Below are 27,845 nucleotides of genomic sequence, written 5' to 3'. Positions count from 1 at the left end.
CTCACAGATGCAGTGTGTGTGTGTGTGTGTGTGTGTGTGTGTGTGTGTATAGAGAGAGTAACTAGAAAATCACAGAAATGTTGAATAAATTATGTGGCAGGTAGCAACCTGAATTTAGGCATAGAGTCTCCATATTATTCCAAAGCTGTTCCTTGCTGATTTAACTATACTGATCAGAAACAATTCTTGTTTCATGATGGCATAAGTCCAATAACGATTTTTCTGGCCTTCCATGGCATATTAATGTACACTGTTTCTACAAAGAGAAACCACAGATATCTATAGGCATAATTTAGCAAGTACATTGACTCTACAAAGGAGCCACGGTCACTTCTAGGGAGAAGCCATTGAAGTCTCCATGTGAGAAACTGATTCCCCAGTAGAGGGAGGTGGTGGACCATGCCCCCAGGCCTCCTTGGCGACCCTTCAGGGCTCTGTTCAAAAAAAAAATAAAGTGTTGAGTGGCTTTAATTGATTATTCTATTCTCATAATACTAATGACAACTAAGACCACACCCAACAGCACTTGTAGAGTGTGTAATGTGTAAAGCACAGACCAGGCGCTTTGGAGACAGCGAGGACCATGGAACGCTGAACTGCTTAGGGTTCCTGACGGCCTATGGCCTTTAGGAGCATGCGCTGGAGAGATGGACAGCTTGCATCTAAGGGCTGGGTACTGCCACCATAGGTAAAGGACATCAGGGCAAGTTACTTCACTTTCTCAGCCTCTGTTTTCTATCTGTTAAATGGGTACAATGGTACCTGCCAGTTCTTTCACCATTACTATAAACCATGGCCCTGTGGGAAGGCACACTCGCAGACCCACACTCAAGGCAGACGTGCTGCATGGAGGTTAGACTGGTGAAGCAGCAGGGGGCAGACTGGGGCCAGAGGGATGCCAGGAGGAAATGGCCTTTGAGCCCAGAGTCAAAGGTGAGTAAAATTCTTTTGATAGTGGGTGGAAAGGATGTCTGTGAGGAGGACGCAGGGCATTCAGACTGAGGGAACATAAATAGTTTAATTCAATTTTGTTTTACTTCTAAGGTTGTAAACTCATTCCATGCACCATAACTATTATGTTTTACCAAGCATCAATTATATATCCGATTTTCCTATTGTGGGACTTACAATGTCTGAGTGAGTTTAGCTGGTACTGCCGAAGTTTGTGTATTTAAAGCAATATGGTATCTTATATAATATCTACTTTTGAAAATCAACATATAAGATAGTTCTTATTTTTTTATATCTTTTTAAGAACAAGTCATTTGAGAGCTTCTGAATGCCTTGCAAGTGAAATCATGTTATGTTTGGAGGAGCTGGTTCATTACTTACATAAATGCTTCTAGCTATCTTGCATGTCATGTCATTTTAAAACATTATTTCTTACCATATATTATTTAACACAGAGTTACAATAGACAAGAAACAAAAAAAAAGACAAGAAACAAAAAAAATGTATGTTAAAATACAAGTGAATCATTTGTATCATTAAAAGTGTTTTAATTCTACAAATTCTTATTCTCTAGTTGATCTTCACTAGATTTTTAAGTTTTGCTCGTCTTAAGATTCTTCAATGCTTCATCAGAATATCGATGGTGTTTCAAAAGCCAAATTTTTAAAGATGATATATTCATGGTTATCTACAATTTTTATTTTTGATTATCAGAAATAAAGCCTCCCTTGCCTACAATGTGATATTTAGAGAGAGAAGCTTGAAAACAGAAGACCAAAATCTTATTCTAGTTCCAAAAGACAGTGAAAATAATAAGCATTAGCCAGGTAAAATTTTTAAGCTCAAAATATTAGATTTCTAGATGTCTGATCATGTTGCTGTTTTACAGAGTTAAAATTCAGTGTACATTTTTACATTGCACGTGTTTGAAGATTTCTTTTTTTTTGCATCTTCATACATGTATTTTGTATAATGATGACTGTCTCCTTATAAACAAAACATTCTAATGGGCCTTCCTCCCTATCACACAGTTTCAACAATTATCAGCACTCAGCTATTCTTGTTTTGTGTATATATATATATATATATATATATATATATATATATATATATAAATTTAACGTACAATTGACCCACTGAAAGGTACACATCTTGGCTATGGAATTTTACACATGGATGCACCCATGTCATCATCCTGTATCACAATAGTGAACATCTCCATATCCCTCCAAATTCCCTCAAATCCCTTGACAATGAATGAGTCCTCTCACCCTTGACCACTGCAGTCCTAATTAGATTTGCCTGTTCTCAAACTTCATATATACAGACTGGTACACATATGGTATTGTGTAAGGCTTCTTTTGCTCAGCAGAAGGTGTGTGCAATGTATCCACATTGTTGTGTATTAGAGTAGTTTGTTCCTTTTAATTGCTGAGTACGGTTCTGTTATTAGGTATATCACAGTTTGATTATTCTTTCTGTCAATGGACTTTTGAGTTGTTTGTTTTTAAAAATATGAATAAAACAGCTATGAGCATTTTTGGAAAGTCTTTTTTGTGGATTTATGTTTCTATTTCTCTTGGATAAATATGTAGATGAAGATTTGTAGGTCAAAGTCAAAGCATAAATTTAACTTTATAAGAAAATGCCAAACCTTTTTTTGAAACTCTTGCACTGTTTTATATTCTCACTAGAAATGTGTTAGAGTTTCAGTTATTTCACATCCTCACCAACATTTGGTAATTTTATTTGGTATAATGACATTGTGATTTTAATTTGCATTTACCTGATGACTAATTATTTAAGGATTTTTTCATATGCTTGATAGTCATTTGCATATCAAATTTTCTTTGCGAAGTGACTATTCAAGTATTTTTCCATTTAAAAATTGTGGTTTTTTTAAGTTATAGGAGTTTTTTATTTGTTCTAAGTAGAATTTTATGTTTGCCTTGTGCTTTGCAAGTGCTTTTCTCCCAATTTGAAATTAGTCCACTTATTTTCTTAATAGTGTCTTTTGATAAACTTTAATTTTTTAGTTTTTTTTTTTAAATTTTTTATTGTTGGCTGTTCAAAAATTACATAGTTCTTGATATATCATATTTCACACTTTGATTCAAGTGGGTTATGAGCTCCCATTTTTACCCCATACAAGAGGAAGTGAAGGGAAAGGGAAAAATAATACAAGGGGGACAAATTTTTTAGTTTTTATCATTTGTGATTTTTCTATCCTAAGGAATCATTTCCTAACCCCAGGAGAACCAAGATATTATTTTTTTTCTAAAAGTTTTATAAGTTTAGAGTTTAATTTTATATCTGTGGTCCATCTCAAAATAATTTTTGTGAATGGTGTGAGGTAGGGATTGAGGTTGATATTTTTTTCCTCCTTATGAATATCCAACAGTTCCATCACCATTTTTTGGAAAGATTCCTTTCCTCATTGAATCTCATTGGGACATTTGTAAAAATCAATTGATATCTAAGTGCAGATCTATTTCTGGGATTTCTATTCTGTTTCACTAATTAATTTGTTTTTCATTATGCCAATCCTATACTGTCTTGATTATTTATGATTTTAAAGAAAATCTTTAGGTCATACTTTGTAATTCCTTCATATTTGTTCTCCTTTCTAAAAATTGTTTTGGTAGGCCATGTAGCTCAATGGCAGAGCACTTGTGTAGTTTGTGTGAGGCCCAGGATTTGATCCCCAGTACTGGAAAAAAAAAAGTTTATTTTAAAGTCAGTTTGTCAACTTCTGTTTAATAATGCTTTCTTAGGATATTACTGGGAGCATATTGATTCCATAAATTAATTTCAGGGAAATGAAGAACTAAATATTGAATTTTATAATCCATAGACATGGTATATATCTCCACTTAAGGTTTTCTTCAGTTCATCTCAGCAGTTAATTGTAGTGTTCTGTGTAGAATATCCTTCTCCAACAAGGTTTCACAAAAGTGATCCCTAATGCTCTAATGCATCCTTCATATATAATGAATTAACTTATTACTTAAGCATCTAGAAATTTATTAGCTCGTTAGAATTTTTTGGTAGAATCAAGAATAGAATCACTAACTTCTTTGCTTAATTCTGTCATGGAACAGAGCCACATCTTGCAATTCTATGGTACAATGTCTCAACCCATAATGTCATTGATTCAGTGAAGACAGGGAGCAGTTCCATCCCCTTAAGAACCCTCATGCTACCCTTTTATAGCAGACATAAATGTTTTAAAATATCTATTTTTCACTTCTGATCAATACTACCATGATTCTAAACAAAATGTTTGTGCTCATATTTCTTTTAACAATGTCTCTTAAATAGTACTAACTGCTAAAGTTTTATTAGTTTAAGCCAACTATTGATTTAGAATTACTCTAAAGCCACACACTCTGTGTTCTTCTGACTTTAGATGATCTCTCTGGACTCCCTGCTGTGTGAATGGGGACAGTCTCTCCCTTCCACCTCCCTGATCTTCTCTTTTCTTACCCACGCCATCTTCTGACTGCTGTCAGCTGCACCTTCCTTTTTCATTGTCTAGGTTAATCTGTTTTAATCTCCTAAATTTCGTGCGTTCGTGTTTGTTACAGGTTGATTTTTAGAGCTTCAATCCAATGGCTGTGGCTTGGATATGTTTTGAGTATGTCCCTCGAAGATTCATGTGCCGGAAGCTTGGTCCCATGTAGTGGTGTTGAGGTAGTGAAACCTTTAAAAGGTAGGACCAAGTGGAAGGTGGTTAGGTTATCGGGGGCGCCACTCTTGAAAGGAATTTATTGGACCCCTATTAGTTCCCATAAGAATGGGATATAAAATAGCCTTCCTGACCCTTGAATCTCTCTGGCCTCCATGTCATCTTTTTCATACGTGCTCCTGCCATTGTGGTGCCATATGCTATGAAGCTCTCACCAGAGGCTGAACTTATAGTTCCATCCAGTCTTGATCTTCAGCCTCCAAAACTGTGCATTAAATAAACCTTGTTTCTTTATAAAGTTCCCAGCCTTGGGTGTTTTGTTACAGCTGCAGAGAACAGACTAAAACACCATTATAAAACATTTATAGCATTAAAATTATACAAATATTCTTACTGCAGATGCAGATAGTATGATTTGATATGTAGTAGAGAAGGAATTATTCTGTGCACTAAATCTGTCTTGCTCTAAGAGTATATAAAAGCATTATCAAAGTATGACCAAAGGGCCTTTTTCCTAACAATCTTTCTTTTTTTTCCCCTCAAAATTATGTTACTTTTTAGTTTGCTTTATATTTGGGCCATGATCTTTATAGAGATTTTTAATTTACATAAATTTTCCCCATACTGTACATTGGCATTTTACCACTGAATTTGGTCCCCAGCCCTTTAAATTTTTTTTTTTTTTTACTTTGAGACAGGCTATTGGTAAGTTGCTGAGGCTGGCCTTGAACTTGGGATCCTCATGCCTTAGCCTCCTAATTTGTGAGGATTATAGGCCTGTGCTACTGTATATGGCCATAAAACTTATAATTCTATTTTTTTCCAAGAAAAATGAATGTATCAACAGTATCACTAAGAATGAAATATACCTTCTTGAAGACGTTTCTTTGGAATCCTCTACCATGTTCAACTTTGGACTTGCTGACTTCTAGATCTGCTGCATAACTGCCATCTCAGGATTCTCCCCACCCACCTCCATCCCCATTTTATCACTAAACTAATTCCACATTTTCTTGGAATCTATAGCTTTTTATTTGGGGATGAATTTTTCTTTGGGTTTCAGTCAACATGTTCTTATTCACTTAAGGGTATGTGAAAGTTCAATGGAATCCTTGCGTGTTTGAAAATGTTATTTCGACCGCCAGTATAGCATGATGGTATACAAATTCAAAGCAGGGTTTTTTTCCCCCTGAATACCTGAGGGGCTTTTCTTTGTCTTCTGAGAACAGAGAGGCTGCCAAGTCTCGTGGTGGCCCAGGTCCTTTCCCTTCCTTTCTGGGTCTGATTTGGTCTCTCACAGCTTCTAGGATCCTGTCTGCATCTACAGAATTTTGAAATTCCATGGAATAGGACTGCGTTTCTCATCAGCCTGTTCAGTTCTCAGTTTTCTGTTTCTTTCTTGTGTTTTCCTTCAGGCTTGGAGAATTTTCTTTTATTGTTTTCTCCCCTTACTTTCTCTGTTCTCTCTTTTTGGAATTTCCACTGAATGCAAGTTGGAACGCCTCCATTTCTCTTAATTCTCTTTTCATGGTTGCCATTTCTTTTTTATTTTGCTCCACCATCCAGGAAATTTCCTTGACATTTTTCCCCCTGGTCTGTTTATTGAATTTCTTTTTATTTTCATAATCAATTTTAGTTTCCCCAAACTTTCTTTTTCTTTAATTTCTTTTTAAATATTTTTTCCATTTTTTAATTTCATAGATACAATGTATTCTTAAATACCTTAGAGAATATGAATTGGAATTTTTATTTGAATCCTATCCTGCTGCCTAAAATTATTTGTTTTCTCTAGGATCCTGTGATTGTACCTTCATCTTGGTTCCATTTTGACCTTGTGTTTCTTCGAATGTCGTAGGAATCCTTACTTGTTTCTTAGTATGTGTTAACAGGAGGACTAATAGGGAGGTTTCTCTCTGGGGATACAGTTTTCCCTCGGCTTCCTGTTGGCATAATTTTTCTCTATGGTTGTGTTGGTTTGTACGATATAATCTTTGGTATATTGAAGGACATATTGATCTGAAATCATTTTGACTTTAGAGCACTTGGCATCTACCAAATGAAATGACCAAATGGTCTTTAAAACCCTCAAGGAAGATTATGGAATTTTATATTTATAGGAAAAGGCTTTGAGAGCCACACTTCAAAATTGATGATGTAAAGAATAGCCGAATTACTTAAATTGAAGATCAGGACTATCTAAATCAGGTTTTTCATAGTATTAGAGCTTATTCAGTTTATTACACTGAATCATGGGTGTGGCCTTTCTCCCTCTCAGTGGCCTCACGGATTAGATGCTCAGGCCCAATTCCTTTTTAGAAACTACTCGCTCGCTGGTCCCCAGGATGGTTTCCCTCCCTCCTGCTCGCTGGGCTGGCGAGCCCAGGGCTGCCTCTCCAGGTCCGGGGCGGACTGGCTCTGCCTCCTCGCTCTGGGCTGGGCAGGCAGCTGTGGGGACGGGGTGCCAGCTCCTGAGGGCGGATCCTGGGGCTGAGCTCTGCCCCCAGCGATCGCCCCAGGTGAAGAGCCTCGAGGCTGCCAGACTCCAGACTCCGGCCTTCATTCCAGTTTGTACTTTCAACAACTGTTCCTGTCTCTGACTCTGAGTGTTTTATAAGTGCCACTTACATTTTTTAAAAGCCATCCTCCGAGTGGCCTTACATAAGCAGTGCTGAGTGGGGAGCAGGGGAGGGTGGGTGGTGTGGTGTCAGGGAGGATGAAGCTGTGCTCCTCTGACCTCAGAGGCCAGAGGAGAACAGGGGAGGGGTGGGTTTTGTGTCTGACCAGGATCTCCAGGCTCCTCCTTCCTCCTCCAGAGGGCTCCGCCTGAGTCCTGCCCCCAAGAGATACCAGTTACTCTGAGCTCTCTTTCCCATTAAGCCCACAGTGGACCCGAAGGCCTCTGTGTTGCCCTGGGACTTACTGATAATGGACGCAAACATCATCCCATATCTGGTCTGGCTCAAATTGTGTCCCCCAGCCCCAGCCCCCCCAGATTCTTATGTCCAAGGCCTTACACCCAGTTGCGCAGGATGTGACTGTATTGGGGGATAAGGCAACAGAAAGAGATAATTTAGTTAAAAGGGGGTCATTAGGATAGGCCTGAATCCAGTGTGACAGGTATCGTTATAAGAAGAGGAAATTTGGACACGGATTTGTGTCACAGGCACCAGCACCGTGTGGGTGATGCAGCATGGCATGATGTGAGGACACCCCGGGGGACAGTCATCTGCACGTGGAGGAAACAGGGACAAAACCCCTGCCAACCCCTTGGTCTCAGACCTGTAGCCTCCAGAATTCTGGAAGAATCGGCTTTTGTTGTGGAAGCCACCCAGTCTGTGGAATTTTGTTGAGGCCGCCTTAGCAAACAAATTCAGCATTTGGGGCCAATTTCTGATTCTTTCCCAGCTGCCCGCTGCCAGGAAGGCGGAGGAAGGCATTGACTGGGACCTGGGCAAGAAGCCCTCATCACTGATTGTAAAACTGTTTCTTTGACTTTCTGTAGATCCTGGGGCTACTGAGAAACAATTTTAACTAATCTTGCCAAGTTCTGAGTCGTGTGGCTATCACACTTGGGTTGAGAATCTGGAGGCTGTAAGTAGGAGAATCTCACAGGTGCACAAAATCCCACAGGTGTGTGGGACGTTAGCTGAGTCATGTGGATAAGGACCAGTTGCCATGAGCCATGGCACGGTGGTGATAAAAATCTGGAATTTCTGGTTTGTCAAAGAGTCTGACATCCAAAAGTAAGCTCTTCAATTCAGAGATCAAAATTAGAGCCCCTTGGTTTGGCTGTGCAAAACTTCATGAATGCATGCCTTTCTCTCTGTCCTGCGTGGTCCCCCCGGGTTCTTTGATGCCATTGAATCATCATGGACATTTCTAGCACCAGAATAATTCAAGACATATTGAATCTCAGTGGACCCAGTTCTGACCCAGGACTCAGGTTAGTGACTTTATATAGGTCAGTCGTTCTCTGTATCTCAGTTTTCCTTAGCTAAAAAAAGGGGGATAATTAGTGTTCCCCACCTCAAAGAGATATATTTTGATGTAGTAGACCTGGATTTTGAATTTGTAGAGAGAGTAGAATTCAGAGAGTCCTCTTCTCATTCAAATTGGCCTTGAGAACATGTCATGGCTATCCTGAGCCTTCATTCCCTTATCTATAAAAGTAGACAGCAGCAGCTACCCCAGTGGCAGTGTGAGCGTTAACTGAGAGCACAAGGAAGCTCTTTGCGTTAATCTGTGCATGTTTTAAGGGTTCAGTAAGTGTCAGCCACTGACGATCATCACGGTGATGATATTTTTAAATCATTGATGTTACCAACAAGAGGTGTGGGTTGCTTTGGATACCTTCTTAAGTAGTTTTCTGTCCCATGAGAGGAGCATCTGCTTTAACACTCCTATTAGTTAAAACCATCTAGCAGGAGGGCTAATGGAAAGATTTGGTTAATGAATGGAGGTGTAATTGTAGAATGAGATCTTATTCCTTCAACCTACCACTGCTAAACTCTCAGTATATACCATGAAGCAGGTTTTTCCAGATTTATTGTACCCATGAATCCCCTGGTCTTATGAAGATGAAGATTCTGATTGAGTCTATGGGTGAGGTGTTGGTTGCGCTGAGTCTGAATTTCTAATAAGTAATAAGTGAGGATGATGCTTCTGCTCTAGGGCTGGGGCTAGGTTTGAGTAGCACGGCCCCAGTATAGATGGTTCTTAGATGGTTCTGTGGAAGAAGAGCTAACTATGATACAGATTTGTTTGTGAGTTCTACTGTGCTAAACCAGTTATTATTTTCAATCAATTTGTATTAAAGATCAGGAAAACTTCATTTTCATTTTTCATCTAAAATTGGCTGGATTCTTGCTACTTTCCCCTCACTTCTTTGTCTAAAACGTAAAAGATATTTAAAAGGAAGAAAAAAGAATAACAACAATGATGACTAATATTTCTGTAGAGCATACTATGTACCAGGAACTATTTACTTAAATTCTCACAACACCCCACAAGGTAGGTATTATAATTATCCTCATACTTTCAGGTAAGAAAACAGAGGCACATTTAAAAAAAAACAAAACTTGCTCACGTCACTTGACTAGTGTAGAACAAACCAGGACCATTTTAGGTGCCCTTTTGTTAAAGCAAAACTGTAATAGTTCACCTTATCTCTGTTTTAGCTACTTCCATTTTGGTTTTCATCACATTTTACAAAATATAGAGCTTACCTTTCAGAAGCCAGCGAATGTAGTGGTTGTCCAGAATGAAATATGTGTTCGTCAGCTTTGTGTTACTATAATGAAATACCTGAGGTAGTGAATTTATGGAGAGGTTATTTGACTCAGAGTTTTGGAGGTTCATGATCAGTGTCTGTGATCAATCGGTCCCATTGCTTTGGAATTCCGATGGGCATCCCATCATGGTGAGAATATGTGATAGAACAACTACTCACCAGCCAGGAAGCAAAGAGAGAAAGAGGAAGAGCTTGGGGTGCCATAATCCCTATTAAGGGTGTACCCCACCATGCCCTGAGGGCCTCCACCCCACCTTCTAAAGCTTTCATCACCACCCAATAGCACCACCCTGGGGTCCCAGCCTTCAAAACACGGACGTTTAGGGGACCTTCAACTGTAGTATATATAGTCCCAGCAGACGGCAGAGGCTAGGTACCCGGTGGTGTTTTCTGAGTGTCAGGTGGGGCTGGGCCAGTAAGCTCAGCTCTGGCTTATTAAGTAGCAAAATTTTAAGAGCAAATCCTGTAAGAGTGGAGGGTGAGGCAAGGAGACAGATCCTATTGAGGGTCCACCTTTCTACCTGCTTCTGTTCTAGTTTTAGTGTGGATTCAACTTTATTCAACCAAATGTTATTTTCTGTTGATTTACATTAAATTCAGAAATTTTTTAAATTTTTTTCCTCTTATGTTGGCAGGCCTTTTGCTCCTGATTATCCCTAGCCTGTCTAGTACTTTTTAAAAGTTTGAAATAATCACAATAACAACCACTAGCTCCCGGCCCTTCCAGCCAGGCTGCGCACGCAGGGCCGTGGGCTGCGCTGGGAAGAGCTGCGTTGGTAGACCCAGGCCGTGATGGATGAGGACAGACGCAGGGCTGTGCCCTTGGGGATTTGGGGAAAGCATGTGCACTGGAGTGCGTTGCTCAGAGCCCGTGGCTGCTCAAAACCCTGCCTGGATCACTCACTGGCTCTGGAACCTGGGTCTCGCTTTCTCAGCCTTATTCTTCTTTCTAAAATGAACAGACTGGACAGGATGGGAATTTTTCAACGTGTGTGTTTGTTGCCAAACAAAAGCTTATTTGGAAGTCCAGAAAGTAAAGCATATGAGTTGAAATTTCTCTGCTGGTGTGGAACCCAGAACCTCCCTATCTCTCCGGGCCCTTCACCAATCTGTGAAAAGCACCCATGTCTGTCCATCAGCTAGAAATTGCCTGGTGATGGAAAGGCTCGGCCTGGAGCCTGTCTGTGCTGTTCCAAGGAATAGAACATGGGGTATCCGAAGGCCATGGTCTGGGAGCAGTATTTGACAGCGGAAGCCAATTTTGTCCTTGATCCCAATGGGTGGTTGCTAGGAACCCTAAAAAGATTCAGCAAAGCTTCCTCAGTGTTGCTTTATTTTGAAAGATTTAAATGCATGTTAGTTTTTGCTCTGTCATTAAAAATACCTTACCCTCTTGAATTTGGATTTTTTGACTGGCTTGTGGTAAAAGGTTTTTGGGGAAATGTGGAAGTTCATCATAAGGAGCAATAGGGAGGTCTTTTTGTTGTTTTCTTATTTTTTGGATTTTCAACTAGTTCTATAAAGTTGTGGTACATAGCCCAGCTCCCTTGGATGAACTGAGGAAATGTTATTGGAAGAGATGAAAGTTGAAAATAGGCAGAGATAAAACATCAAGAGCTCCCAAAGTCAATAGAAAAGTCTCTAGAATAATCAGTGTGCTTGACACTATAAATACAATGGTTTCTTTGGTTAGAGACTTAGGTATGAATGTTTTGCTGTCAACAAATTGTTAAATAGGCAGGGTAATACAGAGTATTAAATTAAATTTAAATTCCCCAAATTAAACTGGAGAGTTGAATTGGATCCCCATGGTTTGGAGTAGCATTCTCAATTCTCATTAAAATGTGGCACATTTTCTTTTCTCATGAACTCTGAATGCAGCTTCCAAAGAGAAGTTTCTGGAACAGCATGGTAGTGACACACGCTGAGTGAAAGGTGCAGGAGAGATGGAATGACTTAGCAACATTTTCAGGGCAGATACGTGTCTTCTGGGTTTTTCTATGCTGTTTTCCAATTCTCCAGCAACAAAAGGTCTGTGTGAAATGTAGCCCACCGTGTATAGCAGAATCATTAAAAAACCCCTTCATTCTCTGAGGGTGAAGCTGTGTGGGGGATATTTTGCAGTTGCTGTTGTCACATGCCACTCTTGAGCCAAATGAAAACGGCAATTTTCACCGAAGTTACAAAAATCCATGCTATAAGAAGTCATTGTGATTTAATCAAATATTTCTTCCTCCTACCAGGAGACAAAAGTAGAATCTTCTTGTTTGACAGAAACACTCTTCCTTTAAGTCTTCATTATCACCTTTCACAGGCTCTGGAAGATTAGAATCCCCCAATTTCCTCAGCTTATTTCTGTCAAGTGAGTCTCTGAAGAGAACTGCCTGTGTTTTTGCGGGGAGTGAAGAATGTGTTGAATATCCCCTGACCAAGCTGCCTGGATATGAGTGAGCTACAGAACAGAATTCATCAAGGGGAGGAGAGAGACATAGAAAGTCCAGCACTGTCAACTTCTTAGTTCCTGGGCAGATATAGGAAGCATCTTAGGGCAGCCACCAAGGGCATTCTTGTTTCTGGTTATTTATTCCCCTGTCATCTAAAACAGCTCTGACCTGGGTAGTTGGCCCCACATGGGTTCCTTCAGCAGAACTGCATGGAGAATCTTTCAGAATATTGCAATGGAGCCTTTGTCACATTTCTCTGGGGCACAGTGATTAACACGTACATACCCAAGTTCAGGTCCCAGCTCTTTGGCTTACAAGATGTAACCTTGAAATACATCAAGGCTTAGTTTTCTCAACTGTTCGGTATTAGCGATGCCCTGACTTCTTAAGATTGTTTGAGAGAGGTAAGAAAAGCCAGGAGTAACTGTATGAAAAAGATTAGCCCCATTCTGGGGTAGGGGTGGCCGATAGTCAAAGGCAGCATGAAACAGTGACCCTGACAAGCATAAGGTCCAGTGGAGGTTCTCATGTCTCTCTTCCCCTGCCTTCCGGCTTCCTGTTTAGTATGGAGAGTTCAGTTTCTGTGTGTTGGCGATTTCATCTCAAGACTTTGACAAATCCTAGGAAGAAAGAAAGAAAAGGAAAGGGAAAAGAAACAGAACTAGGAATAGAGGAAGGAAGAAAAGGAGAGGTGGCAGAGAAGACGGGTGGACTCTGTCCTCTCCCATCTATTCTGAGGTAGATACACAGGTACAAATGGCTCATTTTGCAGATTTGGAAGACGGTTCAGTGATTTGCCCAGGGACACTGGTAGCTGGCGATCGGACCAGGACAGGAAGCTGGTTCTTCTGCCCACTCCCAGTGGTCAGTGCTGGGTGGCAGCTCCCGGCTGAACGTGGCATACTGACCTGGGCAGCGATCATGAAGGAGGGAGGCAGCATCTTTCCCTCCCTGTGGCCCTGGCAGAGGCAGGGACCATCTTTGTAAATGAGATTCATTCTAGATAATCTCATGAAAACAGAGTGTGACTCAGGAAAATGAGGGTTTTTTATAAATAATAAGAATCTCCCTACCCTGCCCCGATACAGTCTTTATTGTCTAGATTCTTTGTCAAAAAGCACGAGTAAACTTTGGGTCTGTGTTAACTTTGTGTACTGCCAAACTTGTGCTTTGTATAACCCTATCATTATTTCAGGCATGGGAATGGCTTTGGCATCTTCTCTGATTTAATGACCCTCCTTGAGCTGCTTTAATAGTCTTGACAGTTTTAGCATCCTGGGCACGGTCTCTGATTCTAACTGCTTGTCCAAGCCCTTGTTAATGGAGTGACCTTGGGCAACTTCTTCAACTTCTCTGATTCAGTTGTCTCATCTTTCGAGTGGAAATGACAATGGTACCTGCCTCAGAGGTTTATGAGAAATCTGTGTGAGCTGAGGTTGGAGCCCGTGGTGGTACTTAGCATGCATGAGGCCTGGGTTTGATTCCCACCATCAAAAAATAAAGCGAAATCAATCAATCAATCAATCAATCAATCAATGGATCTTTGTTCAGTGCTTGCAGAGTGAATCCTTAGTCAATGTGATCTATGAATATTAATGAGGTACTTTATGAAACTGAGATATTTAGTGACAATATATACTAGGAGTTTGTAATATTTTAGTAAAATCCATAAAATTTATTTTCCAGTGACAAAAATAATTTCATGGAATCTTCCTGGAAGTCATAAGCAGAAACAGCCTCTTTAGCACAGAGATACTTGTGTATTCCAAAGATTGTTTCTCGCTTAAGCTTAAGGTTTAAGTGTGGGGCAAACTTCATAGTTCTTGAAACTAATCTCTCCAACAAGTCTCATAGCTTCAACTGAGCTTCGACTGGGGCCAGTTAGCTGACTGATAATGGAGTATCATTGGAACATGGGTTCAAGGGAAGTGACACATCAGTGCTAAACTTTTCTCCTGTGCTTTTCCTAGGAGGTCTAGAAGGTTCTTCTTCCTTATTGAATATGACCATTTAGGAGATTTAGTTTGCATTTCCTCCAGTGGGATCATTTTTCTTAACAGAATTCAATTTGCTTCAAGTTCTGTCTCCTCTGATTCACTTAAAAGATGAGGACAGGGCCCCGTGAATGTTTCATTACTGATACCTGCTATTTTTCACTCACGGCCTGTCATAAGTTCAGGTAGGCTTCATCTTCTATTCTGTGATTGCAAAGCAGACCTGGGCCTGGCCTTTGAACACGATCCGCTGTTAGGTGTGCTGTTTGCCTGACAATGTGGCAGCACCTGCGTTCCCAGAGCATAACAGCATCACTATAGGCCATGATTACCTGCAGAGAGAGTCAGGTGTGCTGGCCCATCGTGGCCATTCGAATAGCAAAACCCACCATGGCTCAGCAGAATGTCTGGCAAGTCCCTAAATTCTTGTGGCTTTAAGACTCCTCATCTTTCAAACTATAATGTAAATTTTCTCTAAAATATAACTTTCTCCTTTCTTAGAGCAGACTTCTCCAAACTGTTTTGTGGTTGACAGTTGTACCAAACTCAGGTCTTCCGTGGCAGAGTAAATTAGGGAAAGGCTTCTTGTGTCATCCATTTCTTAGTTACATGGCATACCTGCATATTGATGCACATAAAGTCCATGGTTAGGAAACCCACTGAACAATGGTTAATCAAACATTTCTCAGACCCAAGTGAATATGCCATTTAAATTACTTTGATGTGTTAGTTTTGCTGTCTGACGTTCACTTTCCTGCCGGGTTTCCTTCGCTACTAAAAGGCTCAGGGGTCACTCCAGGTAAACTGGGCTAACTGGACTGTGCAAAATAACCCCACAAGAGACACAAATTTTTCTTTTCTTTTTCTTTGGGGTCGCTGTGATGGCTCCTCTGACCTTAAGGGTCCGCAGGAAGAGAGAGAGAGAGAAAGCGAGCACGCCCCGATCCCTTTTATTGGAGACAAGCTATTTAAATGCAAGGGGTTAGGTTTCAGGGGGCTGAGTCTATCATGATGTCCACTGTCAGCAGGTTGACTGACACCTGGGTAGGCCACACCTAAGGGCACAGTAAGAGAAGGGGACACACACAAGGCACTTCTATGGAACATTCTATCCTAAACAGGGCAAGGGGTAATATTACAAAGGAACAGGTGAGTGTAGCTCCACCCATGGGGCTGTAAGAAGACATGCCTGGGCACAAAGACAGTCACTCGAACCCTAGAAGAGCAGGGCAGTCTAGCAGCATGGGTACGTGACGCCATATCGCCCAGCAGGGGAGTTAACTCAGTCACGTGCGACGTTGGTCTTCCACACTTTCCTATGGAGAGTTCTAGAAGCATGGTTTGGGAAAAGCTTCTGCTCCTGGTTTTGAAGATAACTGGGTTCTATCAGGTAAGGGACACACAGCAGTATCTCTGATTTTGAAATGATGTTGTAGAAGTACCCTTTAATTAGAAAATGGTTGTGGGTTTTAAGCAAATAGTTTCTTGAAAATCGTCAAATTATCCCTGGCTCAATTAACAAAAGTCGAATTTGGAGGACTATAAAGTCAGGAAAGAGTTACTTTATTGTTAATAAAGGTTGAATATTGAATTTTGTTCTCTCCTCGGTCGTCCCGCCTCGTGAATGGCAAAGAACCAATGCTTTTAAACTAGAACCTATTTTAGCCCCAGAAAATAGCTAAAGTACTACAGTTGGTTCCTTCTTCACCCTTTCATTTAAAATTATAGGAATAATAATTAGAGATTTAAGGGAGTAGAAAAACTATCCCCTGCTACATTTTAACTGAAGATCAACAAGAATAAAAAGTGCAACTACGAAATACTTCTGTTTCCATTCTTATGGTAAAAATTCCAAGAAAATAAAATATTCAGACTGAAAATTTGGTGTCACTGTCATGGGAATGCTAGGCACTGGGTGTAATTAGATCTCAACAAACACGACTGGCCTTTTGGCAGCAGCTAACCCATGACAAGCTCTGCAGATGCCAAGCATTTTATCAATGAGTGATCCAGTTGTGATCCTTTGCCTGGCGCCTTGTGCTGCCGCCAAGTCAGGAACTCCTTATCAGAGGCACCAAGTTCCAGGCAGTGGCCCGAACTGGGGGAAGGGAGTATAGGGTACCCCTGAGTATGGTTCTCCACCAGAGCCATTTTTTAACAAAACTCATAGACAGGAAGAGAGGAAGCAGGAATCTTTACCCATCCATCTTTTCTTTTTGTGGGCAGATTATGGGCCTCACGTTAAATGAACTTCTCAGAATGGGTTCTGTCCTTGTGGAGGAATCCAGTGGTCTGCTCTCACACTAAAACAGTCATGCCAGTGTCCTACTTCTCAGCCAGTTCATGTGTCTGGTGTTGTTGGTGTTTGTCCCAAGTGTCTCTTCCCATTTAAAGTGTGTCTTCATAACTTTTCCAATGTGCAGAATCCCCGGTGTTCAGAAAAAACTGGGAGAAGAATTGGATTACGGTTGGTGGGTGATCCAACCCAGCATCAGGGCATTACAAGCTAAAGGAAAAAAAAAAATGCCTCTTTCCTGAGCCTTTCCGGATGAGGTCATTGTTTTCAGACAGCGTGTACCTAATATAAAATGGCTCAAAGTCCATGGCGTGTCTCATCGCAGTGCTTTGTCAGAAACAGTTTCCAAAGCTGTGAGGAATAGCCAGGCTGATAGTAAAAAAAAAAAAAGCGTCTCCAAATTACAGCATTTTTTTTTAAATCCCAGTATTAAAAAAGAGATAGTAATAGAAGCCCATCTGGTTGCGATGATAATTCATTAAAGAAAAAGAAGAGGCAGAAGGCTTGGGAAAATCAATTCTTTTCTTTGTCTCGTGTGTTTGAGTTATTGTGAAATGACAGTGACCAAAATCTGGATTCTGGATTCTGCAGAGTGGAGGAAAATCCCAGCAACATTCTTGGCGTGTTTTAACAGCAGCTTCCCAGAAGTGACCGGCCGTGTTCTGTGGGTGTGGTGGCAGTGATCCTTGGAACTGGCAGGAGACGGGGTGGGAGGAGAAGGGGTCGAGGGCTCTGTAGGTGAGGAAGGAGCTGGAATCACAGGGGAAACTCCTCATTCTTCCTGAGCTGGCTCTGGCACACCCACGGTGGCACACCCCTCCCTCCTAACTCAGCCCACAAACCCCTGGCGGAGAGCCAGGCCAGGCCTTTCCTCTGAGGAGTGGATGCAGCCTTCTGTGGGCCAGCCCAGTGAAGAAAAGCTCAACTCCCACAGCCTGGTGCAGGTTGATCACCTGGGACTGTCTGTGCTCATGGACTCGCATCACATTGCTGAAGATGACAAAGGTTGGACCCTCCATTTCAACCACCTGGGGGGTAGAACCTGTTTCTAAAGATGACAAAAGATGCAGGGGTTTCCCACTGCACAAAGTATATATATAATATATGCTTATTATAATAGGTTAACATGATAATCTATTTACGTGCATAATACTTATGTATGTAAAACCTGTGTCTTACATATCAACATGTTTGCAGATACCATTAATACAATGGGATGTTAAAATTAATAGGACTGTCTTGTAACAGGAGCCCACCTCAGTTAACCAACAGCAGGTGGGTAGATCAGTCTGTTGGGCACTTTAAAAGGGAGTTGCCTTAGTGACTGGACAGACACCTGTGATTGTGTTTCTGGGTGTTTCGTTTGAGTTTTTTTTTTTTTTTTTTGGACGCTGTCCTTAGAATGCCTTCTGTACAGTTGTGTTTGGGGAGAGAGTGAGCCTGGCTTCAGAGGGGGACTAGCTCATCCTGCTCAGCATCCCCAAGGGCTGACAGCTCAGAGGCAGCCTGACACAATCTTGCAGCCTGCTCCACTGATATAGGAAGACTGTGGTGATTGCTGCTGATTCTTTGGATATTGGATCCCTTAAGAGAATGTGACTTATTTTGGTTTCTGGAGAGCAAGGTAATGGGAAGGCAGATGAGCCCTAGTCCCCTCCCTTCTTCACCTCCTACAGCTCTGGTCTTCTGGTCTCCTAGCATCTCTAGTGAGCTGGGCTTTGCCTTCTTCCCAAGGACTTGGAGGCCTGAAGAGCCCAAGTCTGCTACACTTCACATGTGCACACTTGTCAAGAGGAACGGAGGAATTCAAGGTTGGCACGCTCTGGAGATGATGAATAATTCATGGTGGCTTCTTGTGCCATAAAATATTCTTCTGTAAAATGAACATTATTTTCAAAGATTCTGCTGATTTAAAAGTCTGATATTGTGGGCTTTGCATTCTTTATTGATCTGTCTTAGACATTAGCCGGGAAGACAAAAGTTGACAAACATCAGAATTATAAAATTGAAAGCTGACACTGGCCCCGTGTGGGCATTAGGCCAAGATCTCTGTTCCAACTTTTTCCTTCCCTGTTCTTTCTAAAGTGTTACGTCACCTGATGTTTACAGAAGATTCCTTGATGCTTTCTGGGTCCTCCTGGAAGATAGAACCTGAATTTTAACAATAACATTATGCATATTCATTGGGATTCAGTAATATGTTACCAGTACCTCGAGTTGAAAACTGATTCCTTGACTTTCCTAAGTGAAAGGAGTCTTGGTGATAAAATTAGAATATCTCAAAATATCTATATGTCTATGTTAAAAATATAGTAAGACATTCATTATTTTTAAATAAATTTAAATTTCTCTGCTTTTCTTGTACTGTAGAAGAAATACAATGGGATCTTCATCTGATTTACAGGAAATATAGGGCAGGTTTTAGTAAAGCTTGCATGGCAAGATTATAAGTAAATAGAGTAAGCCATACATCTGATTATATTTTTAGTGGTCAAACCAGAAAGGAAAACTTTCTTTTCTCCATTTTTACTACTCTCCTCCTTCCTACCCCATGGCATATTTTGAAGGTATTTGGAGTCTTTCCACTTGCTGCCAGCTGGAATCTACAGAAAATCTATCTCTAGAACACTCAACAGTTCAGTTGAATCTCAGTCATAATTAAATTGGAATCTGGCAAATTATTTTGAGACTTAAAAACAGGCCCACCTTATGTTTGAAACAGAAGGGGTTTCACTATTCTGCATTAGTTAAAAAAAATTTACTCTCCCCAGGGAATATTGGCAATACATTTTAATTAACTTTTTCTTCAAATATATCCTTTAAGAGGATATATAATAAATAAGTCTGACCATGATTAAAATTTATTTCTTATTCTTTGTAGCTGGTTCCCTGATGTTTTAAGACAACATCTCTCCTTCTGCTCACCCATCCCTCCATTACTAAGGGGAGGTCACCCTGTCCCTTCTCGTCTGGCACACCTTAAAAGCATTAGCAAGCTAGATGGCTGTTGATTTAAGACTTTGAAACAGTGATTCATTACCTTCTGCTCTTAAGGATATACTTAGAGCTACTGTTTGCATGCAATTAATAATAATTTAGGCATCCGAGATATTCCGCCTTTTACTTTATCCTTAAATCTGACTGCTGACATATAGGTCTCCATTACTAACATACTTTTAAGGTTGGGGTGAGAACCAGGATAGTAATCAGAATATCGGGATTTAAAAAGACATCGCTAAATGTCATTCATTTCCAAAAAGGGGGAAAAAAAATGTGGTGTGCTCATTGACATCCCTCTTAGGTTTCAAGTGAGAGAATGGAAATGTTGGGCTGGTTGTTCTGCTTTAAGAGGTGGCCTCAGCTGCCACCACAAATGAGCTCTGCCGAGTCGGTGACCAGTGGGTCAAGCAGAGCGTGACATTGCCAGGAACATGCTCGAGGACTGACTGGGAGTGGCAGCAGGCAGTAGCTGGAGCATGGAGCACTGGGTTTCTGTAAAACAGTCAACAGCAGACAGGACTCTGAGAGCTGCCAAGTTTCATCTCCCCCTTGGTGATGGTCACCTACTCCCCAGGCTGGCCAGGGCACCAGGGTGTCTTGAAGACCTTCCTGGGACAAAAAACTGCCCAAGGATAACTGGTGTTATCCTTCTTTTATAACACTTTGCTTGGGAAGCAGACCTGATGACGATGTGTGAATTAGCAGAATCTTAAAAGATGGTGGGGAATACACAGCTCTTGGTCAGCATGCTGGTGGAGTGGGGAGCGTCTCTCTATTGACTATTTTGAAATGACTCAAACAGTCTACTCTCTTCACTTTTCAAATATAAGGCACACCAGCTACGTAAACGCCCAAGTACACAGATTTCTGAATTTAACCAGCTATTTCCCTTTTGAGGATCTGAATTCACCCAAGTCTTTCTTTTTCCTTCCTTCCCTCCCTCCCTCCCTCCCTCCCTCCCTCCTTCCTTCCTTCCTTCCTTCCTTCCTTTTTTTTAAACTTTAAAGTTACTCTCACTATGTAGTCTGTCTCTAATTGGTAGATGCATCAGGAATGGTTTCTCCCAGTGTGTCATAGAGTTCTCCCAGGACTTGGTCCTCGAGCTGCTCATTAACATTCTGTTTGTTGTAATTAACTTACCAGGTATCTTTCAGCAGGAGCATGCACTGTACTCAGTCCCATCCAGAATGAATCTATCATTAAGAATTTATAATTTTGGACAGACCACCAGCCAGTATGGGCCACAGATGTGCTGGGTAACTAACCAACATGAGACAACATGGAAGGAACTGGGCAGGGTGAAGGTCGTACTAGGATAAAAGATACAAGGGAGTGAGTCACATGATGAGGTTAGGCTGCTGCTGGGGAAAGCTGTGGGGTCCTTGGAATTTAGGTGACCCCACAGGTTATCAGGGGCACAATCTGCCCATGGGTCATTTTCCCCATGGCTCCTTTCTGGGTGTCACTTGATCCTCAGGGACCATCTCTGTTCTTCCTTGATGTCAGAACCACAAGGGATTGGGGAGTTCTTTTCTTCTTGCTAAATGACTGTTCTTTGGTGAATTTCAAAGTTATTTCTTCTGATATAAATATGGAGTTGAAGAAGAAAAGCATGATTCTTTTGGATACAAGGCACTTGGTTAAGTGCTTGAGCTCTAGAGGTGGAAATTTGGTTCAAATTGCAGCTCTGATACCTACCAGCCCCGTAAACTTGGGTAAGTTTCAGAATTTCTCTGAGCACATTTCCACATCTATAAAATGCGCTAATAATACCATCAGCTTTATAGAGTATGAAAACTAAATGAGAATATCTGTAAAACTCATGGCATGGTGTTTTGCCCACAATGATGAACGAGTAACATAATTTGCAATTCTAGTTCATCTGAAAGTTCTGATTCTTGCAAACTATTTAGATTGTTGAATATCCCCTTAGATTTTAAAGCCTTTACTCTAGTTTGGTTATTTTTATGTGTGATTGATTGGTTGATTGAAAAAAACCAGGAAGAACAAACTTTGGGTTAGCCAGCTTTTCATTAATGTGACCAAATTACCTGCCAAGAACAACTTAGAGAAGGAAACGTTCATTTTGGGTTCGCCATTTCAGAGGTCTCAGTACGTTATCGGCCAGCTCCATGGGTCAGGGCCTGAGGCGAGGCAGAATATCATGGCAGAAGGGCATGGTCAAGGAAACTCCTCAGCTTATGGCAGCCGGGAAGCAGAGAGAGAGTGTAGGGAACCAGGGACAGGATATAGTCAAAACCCACGCCCCTAGTCACCTCCCTCCTCCCACCACATCCCACCTGCCTACAGTCACCAACAAGTCCATTCAAATTATTATTATTACAGGATGAATAAAAGCCAAATATATTATAAAATTTATTTTTAAAGTTATCAGTTCCTCAACCCATTCCTCCTCTTTCATTATGTCAGTGATTTCTCCTTTTTTTTTTGTACTGGGGATTGAACCCAGAAGCATTCTACCACTTAGCTACATCCCTAGCTCTTTTTATGTTTTAATTTTGATCGAGGGTCTCACCAAGTTGCTTAGGGCCTCACTCAGTAGCTCAAGTTGGCCTCAAATTCATGATCCCCTTCTGCTTCAGCCTCCCGAATTGCTGGGATTACAGGTGTGCATCGTCGCACTCTGAGAATGGTTTCTTCTAATGCATAACACATTGTATATCTTAAAAAGTTTCAGAGTGCCATTTTTTAGACTTTGCATTTAGTTATCTATTATTAAGAGTATAAAAGTTAAACCTAACCTTTCTTTGTAGTAAGTTAATAGGTAATGACTACAATGAGAAAAATACCAAGAGATGGCCATATGAGCATTTTATTTTAGCAAGATGAAATTAAGTAGCAGAATACATAGCTAAACTAATTGAAAAGGTGGCCTCTCTCCCTTATCCCATCGACATACATTGGGAAAAGGAGTGCAGAGCTCCCAGCATGACAAAGCCTCTCCTGTCATCTTAGCCAGTGCCAGCAAGGGTTAGCCTTCTGGCTGAGAGAAGGAAAGGGAAAATGGGGTGCAAGTCTTTTCCATGAAGGCTGCCAACCCCGCCTGTTCACAGTGTTATCCTTCATTCTGGTCTTCAGCCGCACCCAGGGCCTCCAACTCCTGGGCACTCCCTGGCTTGCCCTCAGTTGACACCTCCCCTCCAGGTTAGGTTTCAGCCTCTTCCTCTTGGAAGAGGATTGGTTACACCATCCATTCACTTTCTAGCTTCCCAAATTATGTTGACAGTTCTTGTCTGCAGTAGCTCTTGCCTTGTTCTGTTTGGAGTTTTGTGAAGGCACAGCGGAAAACACGTGTTCAAAGCACCACATTCAACTAGAAGTTTACCGTTTCTGTGGCTTTTAGTATTCCATTGTTGTTTTATATTCTATTTCACATTTTGGTTAATCTACAACAGAAACCTAAGTTCATTGGGATTACAGACTATGATTTTTATACCTTTTAGAAAATTCAGTAATGAGCACATGGTGTGTGCTCACTAACCTCTTATTGATTGTTTGATTTCTTTATATGGCCTAGGGCATGCACATAAGGAGGGGTGATGAATTAGGGCCACTAATGCCATCTACCCTACCTGCCATGCAATGACATGAATGAACACTGGACGCTCGATGAAATAAAAATCTTATGTCCAGTTAACCTGAAAGACTAATTCTTAATTTAAAAAAGGAAAGAAAGGACAATTCTAACCTTCAGGGACCTTTTGAACCATACTCAAGGAAATGTTGCACAGATGAAACCAATGAATAGGAGATACATAGAACAGAATAGTCAAACTTTTCCTCTACAGGCTAAATATTTTATCCTTTATGAAACAGCCTCTATTGCAACTACTCAACTGGGATTGAGGCACAAAGGTAGTCAAAGACATTGCATATATGAATGCATTATAGCTAATGTTTCAGTAAAATTTTATTTATTTATTTACAAAAACAGGCAGCAAGTATTAGTTTACTATTACTGGCTTGGACTATTAAAAAAATAAGAAAAGGTCAGCTATGACAACCTTTTTGAAATAGGAGAAATGATTTTGAAGGCAATAAAGATTAGTTTAGCTTAATAAGATATGTTTTAGATATGGAATCTAAAGAAAAAAATTGTGTGGTTGCTTAATAGGCAAAATTTCCAACAGGTTCTTATTGTAGTTCAGTCCGAATGAAGATGAACTATTGAAAATGCATCATTTTTCAAAAGTATTACTTGCTACCGGTTACATCTTCTCTGAAAGCCTGGTGGAATACATGGTTGCCAAAAATGTTAATGTTTTTCTGCTTAACAGGAGAAGAGAGAAAGAAATTAGAAGTAAAATGAAAGAAATGCTCAGTTAAGGTGATTTGATTTTATGCCACTTTAAAAATTTTATTTGATTGATATGACCTAGAGTTATACAAAGAAATTACAGGGATTACAAAGAATGCTTTATTTTTAACTCTTAAGAAACAATATCCAGAATTTAAGTATTTTTCTACCTCATTTATTTCTCTTAGATCTTTACTTAAGTAAACTTTGCATACTTCTTTTCTAGTTGAAGATAGAAGAAAACCTAAAATAGTACCAGAAAATAAACAGTTTTTTCCCCTAGAAATCTCTATTACTTGTTTATTCAATTAAAATTAAGTTTGTAGGTGGTATGACAGATTTTGCCAATTAAATCCAGATATGGAAAAGTGTGGAGTATGGTTTTAGGAAAGGTGTGAAGGAAGAATGCTACTTAGAGAAGAGTTTTAATTCTGTTAACTGCTTTCTAAAGATTTATGTTTTTCTCAGGTGTTCCTTGGTTTTTTTCTCCTGTTGGCAATGTCAAAACTCACACAGCACAAAGGGTAAAATGGATGTTGTTTTATTTCCTTTATCTCACTATGATTTATTGGTCTTCTACTGCACACCAGTCACCAAAATAGAACCTGGGGGTACATGATGAAGAAGGTGGTGTGATTTTTCCCCTTGTGCAGTCATCTCATGGAGGCAAATACTTCACAAAAGACAGTGTCTCAAAGGGCCAATAAGCATATGAAAAAAGTCTCACCATCATTAATCATCAGTGCAATGCAAATCATGACCTCAACGAGATTCCATAGTTTATCTATCAGAATGCATAAAATTAGAAGGACTGACAATATTAAGTATTGGCAAAGATGCAGAATGACTGGAATCCCCCTACATTGCCAGCAGGAGTATACACCAAATGAATGACTTTGGAAAACTGTTGGGCAGTTTTCCAAAATGACACACACATCTACTATATGCCTATATCCTCTATATGCCTTTACCTTGTATTTGTGTGTATGTGAGTGAGTGTGTGTGTGTGTGTGTGTACATTGTTTTAGTCAACTATTTTATTGCTGTAACAAAAAGAACAACATAGAGGAGGAAAAGTTTATTTAAGCCTTATGATTTCAGAGGTCTCGGTCCATAGACAACCAATGCCGTTGCTCTGGGCCCAAGGTAAGCAGTACATCATGGGGGAAGGGCCTAGCAGAAAAATCTGCTCAGCATATGATTAGGAAGCAGAGAGAGGGGATCAGGAAGAATAACCCATCCAAGGCAAGCCCCAAGTGACCCAGCCCATCTAGCTACACCCACTTGTCTACACTTCCCACCCAGTCCATTCAAACTAGGGTGGACTGATTAAGTCACTTCTCCTTTGAATATTTCTGCTTTTGGAGCACACCTCATATACAAACCATAACATACACATATGCAATGTCATGAAGCTGTGTACTTGAGGTTTGGGAGCTTAGCAGTAGGTGAGCTACCTTTCAATAAAATACTTACACTAAAAATGTAATAGATTTGAACACCATGGGAGAAAGTTTCAAAAAGCCAAAGTTGTAAATTGCACATGTGATCTGAATTCCATGAAAAATTCATAGGGAAAAGAAAAGCAAAGAAAATCCATTGAAGAAAAAATAGTGGTTTCCGTGTGCGAGATTGTATTTCCATTTCTCTATACTTTTCAGTGTTTTTCAAAATTTTCTCTAATGAATGTATGTTATTTCTGTATTAGAAAAATTGGAAAATGAAAAATGACAGCTGGGGTGATATATGATATGATTTGAGGGAATTATAAATCAGGTTGGGCATTTTAGGGTTGAGATAGCCATTCAGAGGTGAGTTGTGGGGTAAGAGAAGGCTTCCAAGAGGGGCCAGAGGACAGCATTCAGGGAAGAACGTGATGGAAGCTGGGGTGGGGGCTGGCGAATGAACCCTGGGTGATGTTTCCTGGGCCTGTGTTCCTCAACCAAGGTTGCAGTGACTCTGTTCCGTCTCCTTCATGGATTTTGAGGTCCTTCTGTGATCTTTCAGGAACGTTAGAGTTTTCTTAAACATGATGAGCTCTTACACCATGTATAATTTTTATTCTTAAAAGCTCTTGTTCTAGCCTTTTTACATTTTTAGGCATTACCATTTGCTCCATTTTCTATTTTGAGGCTGCCTCTTCTCCCTTGTGGCTCCATATGCCAATGTGAGTTTAAAAATTAATTGTGCCAAGCCATTCTCTCCTCCTAAAAACTAAATACATGAAAGAACTCCAGAAACACACACACTCACACACACACATACACAACACACACACACACACACACACACACACTCACCCGCATGAGCTCCAAACGGGTCCATCTGTCCTATTGAAGATGTCCACCACCCACTTCATCCTGGTGCAGGCTATTTTTGTTTGCTTTGTCCTGGGAACATCTATATTGGAAACCTTTTAAAAAAAACAACAACAGTCTTTTGGGTTTCATCAGAAAATCAAAAGCATAGCACTTTGTTCTTCTGTTTTATGCATATTGCAGGGTTGTGCACAAAGAAATGCTCAATAAATGCTAATCAAATTGCCTTTATGAGAATTATAGTTGCTACTATATTCAGATTGTTCCTGTGCACATTTTTACTTATGAGTGCACATTTATAATTATGAAAGTGGATTGTGAGAGGAGTAATACTTAATATTCTTTAGTATCCAATATTTCTGGATCTGTTTTGTGCAAATCTGTATCCTCTTAGGTGAGTTTAGTTACTAAATTTTCAAATTCTCTATGATATACAAGAATAATTGAAGTCTTTTTTTTCTGCTTCTCTCCCTTTCTTGACAGAGTAAGTAATAGCATTATGCTGTGTTACTGGAAATTTTAATCAATAAATGGACACATCTTTAGTTAGAATTCTAGGAAATAGTGCTGAGTGGGATCATTTAGTTAATGCAGGAAGCTGAGGGGCTAAAGCATTTATGTGCAGAGGGTCAATTTGAGAAACTTTGAGGCTTGTTGAGCAATTTCAATATTCTTTCCAAGGTAACCTACATGAAGCATTTATTTGAAGGTCCAGATTCCATAAATATTTGTGAAATATCTCTTCTGAAACAGACACAGAATACAGGCAGAAACCAGTCACATTAGCTCTCAAGAAATTCATGGTTTAGGGATTTCTGATCTTTATCCACCCTGTGGCTCCAGGCCTCACCTCTAGGTGCATGTGTTATGACCTGTCACTGGTGACAGTCCTGCTCCCTCATATATTGAAGTGTAACATTAGAGAAGCATGCTGAGGTAAATATATAAAGAAGGGTTTATTTAAAAAGGAGTAACAGAGACTTCTCCCGAGAAGCAGAAGGGGGCCATAGCTAGTATCCTGGTATCCCCAGAAGTGAGGGTGTTCTGCCTTTTTATATGTCGTAGGCTTCCTTCGTTCTCCTGCCCTCTTCCCCTAATCTCTCTCCTTCCTGTGTATGTGACCAGGCCCAGGAGATGCTGGGTGGGATGGCCCAAAGGTGAGAAGCAGATGGGCTGGAGGGGCCAAGGTGGAGTGATCTGGGCAGGAAGAGGGTGTAATTAACAGTTCCCTGTAGGGAGGGACCATCCCTGGGACAGGTTACCTTAGCAACAGGTTGGACAAGTGGCAGGTTATCTTGATAAGGGTGGAGGAAGGGCCCTCAAGGAGTTAACATGTCAATCCCTCCATTCTCTGGATCCACCCTTGCCTATCTGCCTGTCTAATTCTGGCTTCACATGGATGCTACCAAACCCATGCCTCTATCCTGAGATCCAGAGCAGTTTTTTCAGCTGCCTGCCAGACACCACTCCATAGATGTTCTAATGACTCTTAAACCCCCTTATTATATCTGAAATTAGCTCATCCTCACCTCCTTCTACCAAATCT

General features: G+C 40.5%; 1 protein-coding gene across 2 annotated transcripts in view; it reads left to right on the top strand.

Annotated features, from left to right (window-relative positions):
* The window catches only part of Ablim1 (actin binding LIM protein 1), a 271,582-nt gene that overhangs the window by 49,911 nt on the left and 193,826 nt on the right, over window positions 1–27,845 (top strand). The window contains exon 1 of one of the 2 annotated variants that reach the window (XM_046449938.2): window positions 17,402–17,668. The exons of the other annotated variant lie outside the window; for it this stretch is intronic. Coding sequence (XP_046305894.2) covers window positions 17,548–17,668 — 121 coding nt within the window. The 5' untranslated portion in view covers window positions 17,402–17,547. Of the gene's footprint in view, window positions 1–17,401; window positions 17,669–27,845 lie in introns of those variants that run through there. 2 annotated transcript variants of the gene reach the window in all.

Source organism: Marmota monax, unplaced genomic scaffold, assembly GCF_021218885.2.
Source record: "Marmota monax isolate L192 unplaced genomic scaffold, Marmota_monax_Labrador192_F-V1.1 WCK01_AAM20220418_F8-fsc00004, whole genome shotgun sequence".
NCBI lineage: Eukaryota > Metazoa > Chordata > Mammalia > Rodentia > Sciuridae > Marmota > Marmota monax.
Note: the sequence above shows the minus strand (reverse complement) of the source record. Positions and strands in the feature narration are given on the sequence as shown.